The 17,488-nt window shown below is 45.3% G+C and overlaps 1 protein-coding gene across 2 annotated transcripts in view; it reads right to left on the reverse strand.

The window, feature by feature from the left end:
• Positions 1-3,163: 3,163 nt before the first annotated feature.
• BRAP (BRCA1 associated protein) overlaps positions 3,164-17,488 on the reverse strand; it is a 44,521-nt gene continuing 30,196 nt past the window's right edge. For both annotated transcript variants that reach the window (XM_054442150.1, XM_054442152.2), the window contains 3 exons: positions 16,348-16,437; positions 10,665-10,768; positions 3,164-5,572 (listed from right to left, as the gene is read on the reverse strand). In XM_054442150.1, the coding sequence (XP_054298125.1) occupies positions 5,209-5,572; positions 10,665-10,768; positions 16,348-16,437 (558 nt within the window). In that variant the 3' untranslated portion in view covers positions 3,164-5,208. The remainder of the gene's footprint in view (positions 5,573-10,664; positions 10,769-16,347; positions 16,438-17,488) is intronic.

Genomic DNA, 17,488 nt, shown 5'->3' on the forward strand with positions numbered 1-17,488 from the left:
CCAACAGGGCGAAACCCCATCTCTACTAAAAATACAAAAATTAGCCGGGCATGTAGTGTGCGCCTATAATCTCAGCTACTCAGGAGGCTGAGACACGAGAATCACTTGAACCCAGGAGGCAGAGGTTGCAGTGAGCTGAGATGGCGCCACTGCACTCCAGCCTGGGGGACAGAGCGAGACTCCATCTCAAAAAAAAAAAAAAAGAAAGAAAGAAAGAAGTTGTTGATTATGGCATTAATCAGGATAAATAGGCCAGCCCCCACTCCAGTAAAAATTAAAAGCCTTATGTAACTTCCCTGAAGTCCACTAATACCCAAATGCAAATAATGCTTTTCACTTGCTCCAGGGAGACTACAGAACAGGGTTTGGGGGAGGCCCGTGGGTGAGGGTGGGAGGTGAAAAATCAACTTCACCTTGCAGAGGAGAAGCAGACACTTGGCCTTGGCTCTAGGATAAAACTTGGGGCTCCTAAAGGACAGACTTTTCTCCCTATTACTCCTTCACTCTTTACTGTCAAAGCTATATCTGGGCCAGGTGCAGTGGCTCACACCTGTAATCCCAGCACTTTGGGAGGCCGAGGCAGGCAGATCATTTGAGGCCAAGAGTTTGAGACCAGCCTGGCCAACATGGCAAAAGCCCATCTCTACCAAAATACAAAATACAAAAAATGGCTGGGCACAGTGGCTCATGCCTATAATCCCAGCACTTTGGGAGGCCGAGTAGGTGGATCACTTGAGGTCAGGAGTTCGAGACCAGCCTGGCCAACATGGCAAAACCCCATCTCTACAAAAAATACAAAAATTAGCCAGGCATGGTGGTGTGTGCCTGTAATCCCAGCTACTTGGGATGCTGAGGCATGAGAATTGCTTGAACCCAGGAGGCGGAGGTTGCAGTGAGCTGAGATCACGCCACTGCACTCCAGCCTGGGCAATAGAGTGAGGCTCTGTCTCAAAAAAAAAAAAAAAAAAAAAAAGCTGCATCTGTTGGTGTAACCATTTTATAGGTATTCTGGGTCTCTATTTCAAGATTTTTCACAGGGAAGCATGAAAAGGACTGGCCAGCAGAAAAGGTCTGCCACAGAATACTCGGTGGCTTCCTAAACTCAATTAAGGTGATAGCCTGGTCTCTGGGTAGTTTAAAGGACCCCCAGCACTGTTAAGGTGCAGGAGCTGATTCTTAAGAGACTTTTAATTTCCCTTCTGCTGCCAAGAGAAGTGATGCAGCAGAGTCACTCTGCAGCAGTTAATTCAGCTTTATCCTGGAGAAAACAAGAGTGACTTTTTCCTTTTTTAGATAAGCCCATGGCATCGCACAAGCCAAAATATGCCACCAGCCCAAGCAACGTGGCATCATGCATGGCAGCCAAATCTCATGGATGGTATTTGTAGCTTGTGGAGCCTGACTGTACTAGGAGAGGGGTTTCTAAACGATGACAGAAGGTTGTTCATTCGTGATTTGCCAAGTTCTCCACACTCTACTAGCTCGCTGTAGAAATCAGTTTCTCAGCCCTTTTGAGGAGGACAACTTTGCCATGCAAGCAGAGAGTGGGCAGTTGCTTCAGTGTTTATATATTGATCAATGTATCCTAACAAGTCACATTTATGACGGTTTCGCACCAAGAACAACAAACCCCCCCAAAAAAAACAATCTCAGCTTAGTGTAGGGCATGGGAAATAGTCTCAGGTGTAGAAATTGCTTTTAGTGGCTGGGTGCGGTGACTCACAACCGTAATCCCAGCACTTTGGGAGGTTGAGGCGGGTGGATCACTTGAGGTCAAGAGTTCGAGACCAGCCTCGCCAACATGGCAAAACTCCGTCTCTACTAAAAATACAAAAAAATTAGCTGGGCGTGGTGGCACGCGCTATAAGCACAGCTACTTGGGAGGCTGAAGCAGGAGAATCGCTTGAACCCAGGGGGTGGAGGTTGCAGTGAGCCGAGGTGGAGCCACTGCACTCCAGCCTGGGAGAGAGAACAAGACTGTCTCAAAAAAAATAAAAAATAAAAAAATGTGCTTTTAGTTTGCAAGAGTTGTGTGCCTAGGACTTCCCTTGCCCAGTTCAGCTACTTTTCACTAGTTTGGGAACCTGGAAGAAGGGAGTGGAAAGATGAATAATCTAGATGCTCACTATATTGTTGAGGGCCTTTTTTTTTTTGAGACAGGGTCTGTTGCCCAGGCTGGAGTGCAGTGGTACAATCACGGCTCATGCAGTCTCGAACTCCTGGGTTCAAGCGATCCTCCCACCTCAGCCTCCCAAATAGCTGGGACTACAGGTGTGCAAGACCACGCCCGGCTAATTAAAAAACTTTTTTTTTTTTTTTTTTTGTTTGGTAGAGATTGGGTCTGGCCATGTTGCCCAGGCTGGTCTTGAACTCCTGACCTCAAGCATTCCTCCCACCTCAGCCTCCCAAAGTGGTCGGATTACAGATGTGAGCCACCGCACTCAACCAAGGGGTTGATTTTTACGTTGCTTTTTAAATCAAGGCCACTTTTTTTTTTGAGACGGCGTCTTGCTCTGTCACCCAGGCTGCAGTGCAGTGGTGCAATCTCGGCTCACTGCAAGCTCTGCCTCCCGGGTTCACGCCATTCTCCTGCCTCAGCCTCCCGAGTAGCTGGAACTACAGGCGCCCGCCACCACGCCCAGTTAATTTTTTTTTGTATTGTTAATGGAGACGGGGTTTCACTGTTAGCCAGGATGGTCTCGATCTCCTGATCTCGTGATCCGCCCGTCTCAGCCTCCCAAAGTGCTGGGATTACAGGCGTGAGCCACCACGCCCGGCCCACTTTTTTTTTTTTTTTTTTTTGAGATGGAGGCTTGCTCTGTCGCCCAGGCTAGAATGCAATGGCGCCATCTCAGCTCACTGCAACCTCTGCCTCCCGGGTTCAAGCGATTCTCCCACCTCAGCCTTCCCAGTAGCTGGGATTACAGGAACCCACCATCAAGCCTGGCTAATTTTTGTATTTTTGTAGAGGCGGGGTTTCACCATGTTGGCCAGGCTGGTCTTGAACTCCTGACCTCAGGTGATCTGCCCACCTCAGCTTCCCAAAGTGCTGGGATTACAGGTGTTGAGCCATTGTGCCCGGCTGACACTTTCTTAGATTATTAGAGACATGCTCCCAAGCAAACGTCAGTCAGAGACACAAATTTCACACAGGGCAGAATAATTTCAAAGTTTGGCTATTTTAATTCAATTTCATTGTTCAAGGTAGTATGGGTATATTAAGTGGTTCATTTCCCTCCTGAAGAAAACAACTTCTGTCTGATGTGATTTTGTGAAATTCAAACATGACTCTGACTGTTTAAAAAAAAAAACATTTTCTTTACATATCTTGGTAAGATTTTTTTTTCTGGGACATATTTTTTTAAACCTTCAAGTAGTTTGGAAACATTTGCCTATTTGCTCATTCCTCTGGGCACAGCCTTTCAGAGCATTTATCCCACCTATGCTGAAAAATCTGTTTTCCCAGGTGGTGGTGGGGCCACTGGACAGACGGGATCACAGAGAAATGAGGAGTGAGCGAGCTTTGTAAACTACTTCTAATTCTCTTCATTAGTATGCTATGATCCACCCCAGCTTCTGCAAGGTCAGACATGCAAGACAAGTACTTGGCCAAAACAGCAGGATTCTAACTAGTGTAAAAATAGATTTTAAATAAAATAGAATCTCTATAGGAAAGAGAATTAGGTTATGCTTTACATTCCCACTCTTAAGATATCTGTATATATAAGTCCAAGAGAGACTCAAAGAGTTGGTCTGCCCTAAGTAAAAATTAAGAATGTCTGAGTACATTCATTTTGCAACATTACAGGTAAAGTTTTTTGGGAAATGCTGCAGCACATCCCACAAAAACGGATGGTGATTAGCGATACCGTTGATGTGCTAACAAGTAACATGTAAGACATTTAGGTCAAAGGGGATGAGGCCTAATTACAGGCTAAAAACCTATTCTGAAATGTGATCATTTGAAAACCTGTGGCTAATTATAAAGCAAAAACCAAAACCTCTTGTTTAACAATACATCTTACTAACCTATCCTTCTACCTCTTCAAGAAACTAAATTCCAACTCAGGTCTTATTTTAAGTTTGCTCAGTTACTGCAGGTTATGAATTATTTGACATTTATGGTTCCAGAGAGAGTACACAGCCCCTCTGTTGACCCACACAAGCGTTATATGACTGTTCTAAAGGGGGCTCTGTTGAAATTCTAATTTTAGGATTTAGAAACAGCCTTTGGTTATATCTTGAAAGCATAATTGAAAATCTGCCCAAGCTCTCTCTAGCTGCAACCTGAACACGCAGCCCAATATTTTGTAAACATTTAGAAAATACTAAACCCAACAAAATACACAATTAGCTAGTCAGAGGCCTCACTCTACATTTTCACACGGATGAGAAATCTCCCCACTTAGTCTTGCTAGATGCTAGGATACCCACTCTGAGATTTGAGTTTGGGAACAGCCATTAAGCCTCCTCCTTAATTGCGGTTCATAATGACGTATGAAGTCACCAAAAATAAACAGTGGAGCTGCCACCATTTTTCCTACACTGAGTCTACCCAATGTGCCCCGGGTTATTTGTTTTTCCTGGCTGGCCCCAGAGCAAGAAGAGATGACTGCTGGTAAAGAGCCAGGGCCTGGTTTACTACCGGGCCTCTTTTCAGATAACATTCAAGCAATTCTTCCACTCCCCAGAGGAAGGGGGAGATGATAATGATATGATACTATTGCTAGGGAATTTTCATAACTCCTTAGTAGCCAATGGAAACCTCTCTTTAAAGCAGCTGTTATGACCTCAGAGAGGTTTGGTGCTTTAGTGCTATATAACCTTACCTTTGAGGTTACAAGAAATAACTTAACATCTTAAACCTACCCCAGAACTGAATGTCAAATACACCAACTCCATAAATACAACGGAAAAATGCACAGCAGAGTTGGGGCTTCTACCAAGCAGGAAGGCAAAATGGTCATTAGAATGTCTGAGGTTAGTGAACTCTTAAGACCTTTTCAAACGCAGCGCCTTTCTATCAGCCCTCCAGTCAGCACCCTCTACATTCACTACATCACACACTAGCAAATGAAAGAGCCAAACAACTGTGGCTTGATCCTCACTTGTACTTATTAGGGCCCACCCTCACATTTAGCTGAAGGTCCCAGCACACTCTCACAGTGTCAGGGAGAACAGTCTCAGGGACGTCTGTTGCTCTGAAGGTCACTTGCCCCTCTTGCTGCGGCCCTTCCTGGAGGGCAACTTCCCACTGCCCCCCGAAGAGGCAGGGCTCGAGGCTGAGGCCATGGCGATGTTGATCTGTCCCTCCTGGATTTCCTGCCGGGTCTCGGCAGGCAGATGGTTGATCTTCTGCTGGGTCTCCAGGTAGAACATGACATCACGCAGCTGCTCCTGGATCTCGGTGATCTGCAGATCTTTTTGGTCACAGGTCTCCTTCAAAATCCTCTCCTCCTCTTTTAGCTTGTTCTGCAGGAGGACTTGGTTGGCTCGCAAACACTTGTTCATTTCCTGCTCCTCTTTGAGCTCGTTGGTAAGTTTGGCCACTTTTGTGTTTAGCTGAGTGCACCTTTTGAAAAACAAAGGAAGACAAAAGCACATTTTTCATTTGCTGACACAGTCCCCTTTCTGCGCTGGGATTGAACAGAGAAACCATGACCTCAGAATCCCTTTAGGACAGACCCCTTTCTCCCATGGTGAGGGAGACTGGTTTGCTGCCATCACAATCAGCTATGCAAAGCAAGAATTTTGCTCTACTTAACACAAGTGTATTTTTTTCTGAGATGGAGTTTTGCTCTTGTTGCCCAGGCTGGAATGTAATGGCACGATCTCAGCTCACTGCAGCCTCCACCTCCTGGGTTCAAGCAATTCTCCTGCCTCAGCCTCCCAAGTAGCTGGGATTACAGGCACCTGCCACTATGCCTGGCTAATTTTTGTATTTTGAGTAGATACTGGGGTTCCGCATGTTGGCCAGGCTGGTCTTGAACTCCCAACCTCAGGTGATCCACCCGCCTCAGCCTTCCAAAGTACTGAGATTACAGGCATGAGGCACTGCGCCAGTCCACAAGTGTATTATTTATTTATTTATTTTTTGAGATGGAGTCTCACTCTGTTGCCCAGGCTGGAGTGCAGTGGCGTGATCTTGGCTCACTGCAACCTCTGCCGCTTGGGTTCAAGCGATTCTCCTGCCTCAGCCTCCCAAGTAGCTGGGATTACAGGAGCCTGCCACCGTGCCCGGCTAATTTTTGTATTTTGTATTTTTAGAGAAGGGGTTTCACCATCTTGGCCAGGCTGGTCTTGAACTCCTGACCTTGTGATCCACCCACCTTGGCCTCCCAAAGTGCTGGGATTACAGGTGTGAGCCACTGCGTCCAGCCCACAAATGTACTTCTAAGACACTTTTTTTTAAGCATCAGAAAGTTTTCAGTAGCATAAACTATTGTGACTGATGGTAAAAATTCTACTGCTTCTTTGTTTTGCAGTCAGTGGTTAAATAGGTGCCTTCGAGATGATAGCTGTGATAAGGAAGTTATGAGGAAAAGTGGCATTCTTGGAGAGTCAGGTACTCTGACTTCATTGCATTTGCTGAAGGGGAAAAAAAGGGCACTTATTCTAACCAAAGGGCTTTAGACTTGGGAGTGCCCTATTCTTGATGTCCAGTCTTACTCATAAGTAAAGAATTGCAAATGAAACCACCATTTGAGGCCAGGTGCATTGGCTCATGCTTGGAATCCCAGCACTCTGGGAGGCTGAGGTGAGAGGATCACTTCAGCAAATGAAAGAGGAAATAAATGAGTTCGAGACCAGCCTGGGCAACAAAGTAAGACCCTGTCTCTACACAAAATCAAAAAAATTAGCCAGGTGGGGTGGCATGCACCAGTGGTCCCAGATTTACAGGAGGCTGAAGCTGGAGGATTGCTTGATCCCAGCAGGTCAAGGCTGCAGTGAGCTGTGTTCATGCTACTGCACTCCAGCCTGGGTGACAGAACGAGACCTTGTCTCAAACAACCCATACCATCTGAGACCCAGTAGAGTGGCTCATGTCTGTAATCCCAGCACTATGGGAGGCAAAAGTGGGAGGGTCACTTTGAAACCAGCCTGGTCAACATAGCGAGACACCGTCTCTACAAAAGAAAAATTTAAAAAATTAGCTGGGTGTGGTGATGTGCAGTTGCAGACCCAGCTACTTGGGAGGCTGAGGCAGAGGACTGCTTGAGCCCAGGAATTTGAGCCTGCAGTGGGCTATGACTGCATCACTGCACTCCAGCCTGTCTGACAGAGTAAGACCCTGTCTCAAAAAAACAACAACAAAAAACAAAAACAGTCACACACAAAAAACACAAAAAACTCCCACTATTTGAGATGCTATTTTTATGCATCAGAACACCCAAGAGCTGAGCCATGAGAAAAGAGGCACTTCCACACTAGCACTGGAGCATGAACTGGTATAAACTCTTTCGAAGACAACTTGGCAACATCTATAAAAACAAAAAATTTGGGCCAGGCACGGTGGCTCACGCCTGTTATCCCAGCACTTTGGGAGGCCGAGGAGGGTGGACCATGAGATCAGGAGTTCAACATCAGCCTGGCCAACATGGTGAAACTCCGTTTCTACTAAAAATACAAAAATTAGCCAGGTGTGGTAGCTTGTGCCTGTAATTCCAGCTACTCGGGAGGCTGAGGCAGGAAAACTGCTTGAACCCGAGAGGCGGAGGTTGCAGCGAGCCGAGATCGTGCCTGGAGTGCCACTGCACTCCAGCCTGTGTGACAGAGCAAGATTCCATCTCAAAAAAATAAATAAATAAAAACAAAAAATTTGCATGCCCTTTGACACAGCTATTTTACTTCTAGGAATTTATACCATAGAATACTCAGGATTGGGCAAAAAGAGACATGGAGAAAGATGCTCTTTACAGTATTGCTTATAGTAGTGTGATATCTGACACAACTTGACACAGCTATTTTACTTCTAGGAATTTATACCATAGAATACTCAGGATTGGGCAAAAAGAGACATGGAGAAAGATGCTCTTTACAGTATTGCTTATAGTAGTGTGATATCTGACACAACTTGACACAATCAATAGGGACCTGGTCAAAATTATTATGGCAGGCCAGGTGCAGGGCTCATGCCTATAATCCCAGCATTTTCGGAGGCCAAGACAGGAGGATCACTTGAGGCCAAGAGTTCAAAACCAGCCTGGGCAATATGGCAAGACCCCGTCTCTACAGAAAAATTTTAAATTGGGCAGGCATGGTGGCACACACCTGTAGTCCTAGCTACTCAGGAAGCTCAGACTAGGAGGACCACTTGAGCCCAGGAGCTGGAGGTTGCAGTGAGCTATGATTACGCCACTGTACTCTGGCCTAGGCAACACAGCAAGACCTTATTTCAACAACAACCACAACAACAGAAATCATTATGGTACATCCATACAATTAAATAGCATGCAGATGTTACAAAGATCAGGATAGATTTAGATGTGCTAGTATCAAAAAAAATCCAAAAACATATTTTATCAAAGAGAATACCTAGATTCTATTTTTGCAGAGAAAAGATTATGCATGTGAGATATTTATGTGGGCAGAGCTAAACATCTAGAAGAAGAAATATTCACTGGTACTGGTTAATAATGGTTAACACTAGATAGCAGGATCTAGAGGGTGAAAAAGAACTTCCAGTTTTTGCAGGGTGTGGTGGCCCATGCCTGTAATGGTAAAACAGTCTCTACAAAAAATTAGCCAGAGGCCAGGCATGGTGGCTCATGCCTGTAATCCCAGCACTTTGGCGGGCGGATCACCTGAGGTCGGGAGTTTGAGACCAGCCTGACCAACATGGAGAAACCCTGTTTCTACTAAAAATACAAAATTAGCCAGGCATGGTGGCGCATGCCTGTAATTCCAGCTACTCGGGAGGCTGAGGCAGGAGAATTGCTTGAACCCCGTAGGCAGAGGTTGCGGTGAGCCGAGATCACACCATTGTAGCCTGGGCAACAAGAGCGAAACTCCATCTCAAAAAAAAAAGAAAGAAAAAAAAATTAGCCAGGGGTGGTGGTGCACAGCTGTAGTCCAGCTACTTGGGAGGCTGAGGTGGGAGGATCACCTGAGCCTAGGGAGGTGGAAGATGTAGTGAGCCGGCTGAACACAGTGGCTCACGCCTGTAATCCCTGCACTTTGGGAGGCCGAGGCGGGCGGATCTTGAGGTCAAGAGATCGAGACCATCCTGGCCAACATGGTGAAACCCCGTCTCTACTAAAAATACAAAAATTAGCTGGGTGTGGTTGCGTGCTCCTGTAGTCCTAGCTACTTGGGAGGCTGAGGCAGGAGAATCACTTGAATCTGGGAGGCGGAGGTTGCAGTGAGCTGAGATCGCGCCACTGTACTCCAGCCTATTGCGCCACTGCACTCCAGCCTGGCAACAGAGCAAGACTCTGTCTAAAAATAAAGATGGGCCGAGCACGGTGGCTCACGCCTGTAATCCAAGCACTTTGGGAGGCCAAAGTGGGTGGATCATGAGGTCAGGAGATCGAGACCATCTGACTAACACAGTGAAACCCCATCTCTACTAAAAATACAAAAAAATTAGCCGGGCATGGTGGCGGGCGCCTGTAGTCCCAGCTATTGGGAGGCTGATGCAGGAGAATGGCGTGAACCCGGGAGGCGGAGCTTGCAGTGAGCTGAGATCGCGCCACTGCACTCCAACCTGGGCAACAGAGTGAGACTCCGTTTCAAGAAAAAAAAGAAAAAAAAAAAAGATGTAGTGAGCTAAGGTTGTGCCACTGTACTCCAGCCTGGGTGACAGGGAAAGACCCTGTCTCCAAAAAAAGAAAAAAAAAACCCCCGTCCAGTTTTTACTTTGTATTCTTTAACAGTTGTTCAATTTGTTAGGGTGCTGAAAGTACAGGGTAATTTTTAACCTTCTATTAATTTTGTAGTGTTGTTTTTACAATAGCTTAACAAAATTTTATTTTTGTTGAGACAGGGTCTCGCTGTTGGCCAGGATGCAGTGCAGTGGTGAGATGTTGGCTCACTGCAGCTTCTGCCTCCCAGACTCATGTGATCCTCCTACTTCAGCCTCCTGAGTAGCAGGGTCTTCAATTCCTGGGCTCAAGCAACCTGCCTGCCTCAGCCTCCCAAAGTGCTGGGATTACAGGCGTAAGCCACCATACCTGGCTGGTAATTTCAATCAGTAGCAACTATCTTCCCAAATAACAGTAAATAAGGAATGTTAACGCCATGCTGTTCATGAGTTTTTTGCTCCATATTCAACATCTCTTGCCTTTAACTCCTGCCCAAGGCCACAGCATAGAACATCTCCAGCTTAGACACAGTCTCCTTCCTAACTGCCAGTTCTCAGCCACAATGGCTCAAAGAAGCCGAAGGCTCTGGATGGAAGAAAATTGCTTTTCACAGGCAAAAATGGAAGATATCTGCACACAGTGCAAGTGCACAGACATCAGAAGAGAGCACTGCATTCCACATGGCATCCATCTGGTATGAAACCCCGCATTTTTTAATAAACGAGAAGCCTGTTCCATATATAGGGAGACTCCTGAAAACCTGGTGATACATATATTTGAAAATGAGGGTGTTTCCATAGGAATGAAAGAAACTGTCTGTTTATAGAGCCTGTTACAACAGAATAGACCGATTATACCTACTTTCTTTCCACAGACTGCTTTTCTTTTAGGAGATCATTTAGTTTGTGCTCTAGATTATCACACTTCTCAATCGTTTCTTTAAACTTGGTCTTCATGTTGTTAATCTGAAAGAGCAAAGAGAAATCAGATTCATTTCACAAAGGTAATGTGGTGTGCTCTTTGGGACTAACATCATATTTTTCCCCCCAATTATCTGTATATAACTTTGACAAACCAAAATTAGAAAAGGTGAGATATGGCAGTTTCCAGGCAGGGGAAAAAAAATAAAGAAAAGGTGAGGTAATCATTTGAAAGAATTTCTGTAATAGGATTAAAAATGCCGGGAAATCTTTTTTTTTCTTTTTTTGAGCCGGAGTCTTGCTCTGTCGTCCAGGCTGGAGTGCAGTGGGATGATCTTGGCTCACTGCAACCTCCGCCTCTTGGGTTCAAGCAATTCTCCTGCCTCAGCCTCCCAAGTAGCTGGTACTACAGGCGCCTGCCACCACGCCCAGCTAATTTTTGTATTTTTAGTAGAGACAGGGTTTTACCATGTTGGCCAGGCTGGTCTCGAACTCCTGACCTCAGGTGATCCACCTGCCTCGGCCTCCCAAAATGTTGAGATTACAGGCATGAGCCACCACGCCCGGCCTAATTTTTGTATTTTTTAGTAGAGATGCCACGTTGGCCAGGCTAGTCTCAAACTCCTGACCTCAAGTGATCGGCTCGCCTCGGCCTCCCAAAGTGTTGGAATTACAGGCATGAGCCACTGCGCCTGACCTAATTTTTGTATTTTTTGTAGAGACAAACATTGATAATCTAAGAAACTTGTGACAGTTGACTCTAGTCGTTTATTTTTTCCAATTCACAATATTTTTTTCATGTATCATGAAGCCACATGGAATATAAGCAGTCCATGTTCTTTTGAGTCTATTTATAAAAACAATATACATAGACTAATTCATATTACACAGCCTTAAAAACATAAGAGAATTAAAAAATTCTGATGTATAACATATCAGACGGCAGCCATCCTAGCCCAGAGTATGTTGGAGTCTGGCTAGGTAGATACTGGATCCACTTCTGTGTGAAGATCTGCGAACTTGGGAATTTCCTCAACTCCACTGGTCTAAGGACACTAGCAAAAGATTTGGTGGGGAGGCAAAGTTGGGAGGCCGGGTGAACCACAAGGCAATATAACAGGAACTGAAAGTGGCTGAGAATTTAAGTCATACAGCCCAGGGATCAGCTAGACCTTTCTTTTTAATCATTTTCCATACAGCCTGCCTAGCAAGTCTCTAATAGCACTAGCTCTAATAATAATACTAATACTACTACTAATAATAGTAATAATAATAGGCCGGGCAAGATGGCTCATGCCTGTAATCCCGGCACTTTGGGAGGCCAAGACGGGTGGATCACGAGGTCAGGAGTTCGAGACCAGCCTGGCCAAGATGGTGAAAGCCTGTCTCTACTAAAAATACAAACATTAGTCAGGCACAGTGGCAGGCGCTACTCAGGAGGCTGAGGCAGGGAGCAGCTTGAACCAGGGAGGTGGAGATTGCAGTGAGCCAAGATCACACCACTGCACTCTAGCCTGGGAGACAGAGCAAGACTCCATCACAAAAAAATACAATACAATACAATACAAATAAATGTTTTGTTCAAATTAACTTTATAGCCAACCTCCATTGGAAGAACATGGAAGAGAGATTTCTTTTTTTTTTTTTTTTTTTTTTTTTTGAGACAGAGTCTTGTTCTGTCACCCAGGCTGGAGTGCAATGGCGCTATCTTGGCTCACTGCAACCTCCAACTCCCGGGTTCAAGCGATTCTCCTGCCTCAGCCTCCTGAGCAGCTGGGACTACAGGTGCATGCCACCACGCCCAGCTAATTTTTGTATTTTTAGCAGATATGGGGTTTCACCATATTGGCCAGGCTGGTCTTGAACTCCTGACCTCATGATCCGCCCGCCTCGGCCTCCCAAAGTGCTAAGATTACAGGCGTGAGTCACCACGCCTGGCTGGAAGAGAGATTTCTAAATGTACTTCTATGTCATAAAAATCAAAATAGCTTTAAAATCGCTCAAATTCTAGTTAGGTATTAATTTTCTCTTCAATATTATTTTAAAATAACAGAGCACTAGATCCTTTTGAAATTTTCTTCTAAACTGACTCCTGTCAGTTTAAGGAAGTTGAAAAGGACAGAAATTACTATCATAAGGAACCAAACTGTACATGTCTTGGACAGTAAAGATACTTAAGCCAAACACATTTAAATCAAGATGAAAATATAAAGGTAACCCTAAAAAGGTTTGTTCGTTTGTTTGTTTGTTTTTTGAGACGGAGTCTCACTCTGTCGCCCAGGCTGGAATGCAGTGGTGCAATCTCGGCTCACTGCAAACTCCGCCTCCTGGGTTCATGCCATTCTCCTGCCTCATCCACCTGAGTAGCTGGGACTATGGGCATCCACCACCACGTCCAGCTGATTTTTTGTATTTTTAGTACAGACGGCGTTTCACCATGTTAGCCAGGATGGTCTCGATCTCCTCACCTTGTGATCTGCCTGCCTCGGCCTCCCAAAGTGTTGGGGTTACAGGCATGAGCCACTGCACCTGCCCAAAAAGGTTTTTAATATTGCTACAGACAAATGTTAACAATGATTTAAATTAGTGCTTATTAAAACATTTCTGGTCCGGTGCCATGGCTCACGCCTGTAATCCCAGCCCTTTGGGAGGGCCGTGGCAGGTTTGTTTGAGCCCAGGAGCTGGAGATCAGCCTGGGCAACATAGTAAGATTCCCCCATCTCTCTCTCTCTCTCTCTTTTTTTTGAGATGGCATCTCGCTCTGTTGCCCAGGCTGGAATGCAGTGGCGCGATCTCAGCTCACTGCAACTTCCGCCTCCCTGTTCAAGTGATTCTCTTGCCTCAGCCTCCTAAGTAGCTGGGACTACAGGCACGTGCCACCACGCCTGGCTAATTTTTTGTATTTTTAGTAGAGATGGGATTTCACCATGTTAGCCAGGATGGTCTCGATCTCTTGACCTCGTGATCCGCCCACCTTGGCCTCCCAAAGTGCTGGGAATTACAGGCGTGATCCACTGTGCCCGGCCGACCCCCCGATCTGAATAAAAATTCTTTTTAAAATCAGCCAGGCACAGTGGCACCCTCCTGTGGTCCCAGCTACTAGGGAGACTGAGGTGGGAGGATCGCTTGAGCATGAGAGGCTGAGCCTGAGGCTGCAGTGAGCTGTAATGGTGCCACTACATTCCAGCCTGGGCAACAGAGTGAGATCTTATCTCAAAAAACAAATGAAAAATTCTGACCATTAGCCCACAGTAAGAAACACCCATGACACACACAAAAGTGAAATGTTTCACAAAACAATATTAATTGTACTACACCCTAATATTTACATCTACACTATTTTATCTAATAAAAATGCTAGTTGTGGTCCACCAAACTCATTTTACAATCCACAGCTGGAAAAATACTGATTAAAATGGAGCTAGACATCCACAAGAGAAGATATACTTTTAGAGGAGTTCACCTTACGACTGCCTCTGCCTACCATGTGTTCCTCATACATGGCCATGAAAACTAAGAACCTTTGAGTGTCTGTGAGCTTCATCGTCTAGAATAGGCTCTGCTCACATGCTATAATAACGGCACTACCTAAGGCACTGGGGGAAAGAAACAGTGTTTATAACTGAAGCCCACAGTGAATTTCAACCTTGATCCACACCCCTCCTCCACATCTACGGAAGGCCCACAAACAAGAATCTCTGTCAGTGAGATCCAGGGTCCGGGTTACTGTTTCTCCCTGAACATGTTCTACTGCTGGGGGTGCTAATGGACAAGGGACTAGCCAAAAGGAGGACCGTGGCGGAACAAAAGGCTTGCATCATCCATTAACTTATGGATAAATGACATTTGTTACCAGAAAACAAAAGCATCCTTTTAAGCACCCCAAGCGTTTTATTTAGAGCTGCTCTGGCTTCCATTTTACCCTGACCTAAAAGCAAACATAAGTTTCAGTGTTTCGTTTTCCTGCCCCTTGACTTGCTTTTCATTGGCATGTTTTAGGGAATGCAGTTAATCCTGAAGAATCCTAGAGGGCAGAGAGAATCCTGAGCTTAGCTCTCAAGGGTCTGGATGAAGCACTTGAGATAGTCACACTGGTATATCCCGTGGAAAAACCCATGAGTGCAGCTGCAGTGGAGCTGCCAATGCACTTCCCGTGAGCCAACTTCACAGTACGCGGCAGCGACCTGCGCTCTGCTCCATCGAGAGCCTTGGGAGGTGGTCCGCCCTGCACATACTCTAATCAAGCCCTATTCAGAACTAGTAAAGTCAAGTGACCTTGGGTGCCACTGGAAGGGCACATGCATTGATTAGAAGGCTCTTGTAAGAATTTCATCAATAACTTTTAACTGCAGATCATTTTAAAACTGACTTTTTTTTTTTTTTTTTTGAGACGGAGTCTCGGTCTGTTGCTCAGGCTGGAGTGCAGTGGTGCAACCTTGGCTCACTGCAACCTCTGCCTCCTGGGCTCCAGCAATTCTCCTGCCTCAGCCTCCTGACTAGCTGGGATTACAGGCGCCTGCCACCACGCCCGACCAGTTTCTGTATTTTCAGTAGAGATTGGGTTTCGCCATGTTGGCCAGGCTGGCCTCAAACTCCTGACCTCAAGTGATCTGCCTGCCTTGGCCTCCCAAAGTGCTGGGATTACAGGTGTGAGCCACTACACCTGGCCTAAAGCTGATGTTAAGCATTAATTTTTACAAGACTTGATTTTGCCCACTTATGGCATATCCAGAAACTGGGGCCCATGGCCCTGCCTGCTAAACTCCAGGATATTCCTAGCCACCTCAGAGGTGGGCCCCAAGCCCAGCTCTGTACTGCCTATCTGAAGGCCCAAGGATAGGTGAGGACTCACAAAGTTACTAAAGTAATCATTGAGAAATTTTACAAGATTTTATTTCATACTAAGGGAATCACTGAATTACAAACACTGTCCCTAGGTCCAAAGAAAGGTTCCTAGAGCCATAATTATACACAATTATACACAGGTGCTTACTAGTTTTCAGACTACCTTCTTTGGAAGTCACAGGGTTCCTTGCACATACTGGAGACAGAGCTCTGGGCTGGGCCTTCCATCTGAGTTTCCACCAAAATCATACCACTTTTTAATTTTGCTGAAGTAGTGAATGGCATCTTTTTTAAAGGACTATTTTGTTGAAATTTGAAAACTGCTGCCCTAGACCTTCAGGGTGAATAATGAAGTGCCAATATCTCTGCCCAATTTTATTTCCTTCCATTTAGAAAGGCTCTGCGCCATTTCATTGCCTTAGAAGTTCATGTTTAGCTCCCAAAGGCAGCAGTTCCCAAGTGCCTGACTCAAATGACAAACCCTCATGTAGATACTTCTATGTTTTTAGTGGAACTTCACAAGGCACTAGAAAACCAGATTGAGGTTAAAAAAAAAAAAAAAAAAAGCAAACAAAACCCCCTAAGACCCCAAAATATCAAAAAAGTCAAGCCTTTAAATCCAAAGTTTCTTTTTAGTGGCAAAACAGTTCTCCACCTATTACCTGCCTGAGAAGGGAAGATGGTAAGATTCCTCTTTCCCTGTACTCTGCCTTCCACACCCCCCATCAGAGTGCCCTGCCATATGTCATTTCAGCAGTCACCAAACCAAACAGACTTACTTCCTCTGCTGTGTCCTTCTCTATCCGAACTATCTTGTTTTCCCAGTAGATTCGCTGAGATTCCAGCTGGCTTGTTAGTAAATATGAATACTAGAAACACAGAGAATAAAGACCAAAATGTAAGTCACTGTTGTCAGTCTCTGAAATCCAATTTAAAAATCTGATCTTTAATGATCCACAGAAAACTAAAACTAACCAACAGAATGGTATATTTAAGCCCTGCTTCTACTCTACTCAATATATACTGGACCAGGGGACACAAATGACATTATGCTTCTGTCCTCCTGGGGCTTACAATCTAGTCAGAATAAATGTACTTATAAAAACTTTTATTCTGGTCAAGCTGACTTTAAGAAGAACCACAGTGGTTTTAAATCTATGTGTAACTCAAATAAACTTACCTGTCTCCCTGACCCCATGAAGCAGTCCTGTCCCAGGTCCTGTCCCACCCAGCACTTGAGTCAGGCACCCCCTGACTGATAGCACTGTGCCTATCAGTAACAGCACTCAGGACAGCAGCACTTCATCACCAGTTTACCTGCCTGTCTCCCTGACTGGACTATGAACTCTTTGAAAGCGAGGGTTATATCTCTACTGCTGTATCCCCAGTGCCTGGCACATGGTGGATGTCAAGAACTGTTTGCTGCATGACTGCATGAATGAATGAACAGTGCTGTGTAACCACAGGGAAGGGACAGATGTCGTATGACAGTAAGACCTGAGAGAAGGCGAGATTTGAGAGGGTGCTGACAGATAGGAGAAGAACAGATAAAGACAGAGATCCGAGTCCAGAGAACTACTTGACCAAGACAGAGCTGTGGACATTAGAATCTCTTCAGAAATGAATGAGTAACACTAATGAGGCTGTTGTAACACTAATTTGCTGGGTTAGGAGATATGGCGCCAGTGGAAGGCTTTGGGGTATTATAATATTGACAAATATGGGCAATGGGGAACCCAAGGCCAAGGAGTGGCAAGGTCACATCTCCACTTTGGAAAAATCATTCTAGAAGACTAGAAGAGATATAAACATGTCTGCAGGCTACAGAGAGGGCAAGGAGAAGAACATCTATCCTACTGAACCCTAAGCTCCATGAGAGCAGGGAGTTTGTTCAATGCTGCGTTTGCAGCACTAGCACCA

The sequence above is a fragment of the Pongo pygmaeus genome, chromosome 10, assembly GCF_028885625.2.
Source record: "Pongo pygmaeus isolate AG05252 chromosome 10, NHGRI_mPonPyg2-v2.0_pri, whole genome shotgun sequence".
Taxonomy (NCBI): domain Eukaryota; kingdom Metazoa; phylum Chordata; class Mammalia; order Primates; family Hominidae; genus Pongo; species Pongo pygmaeus.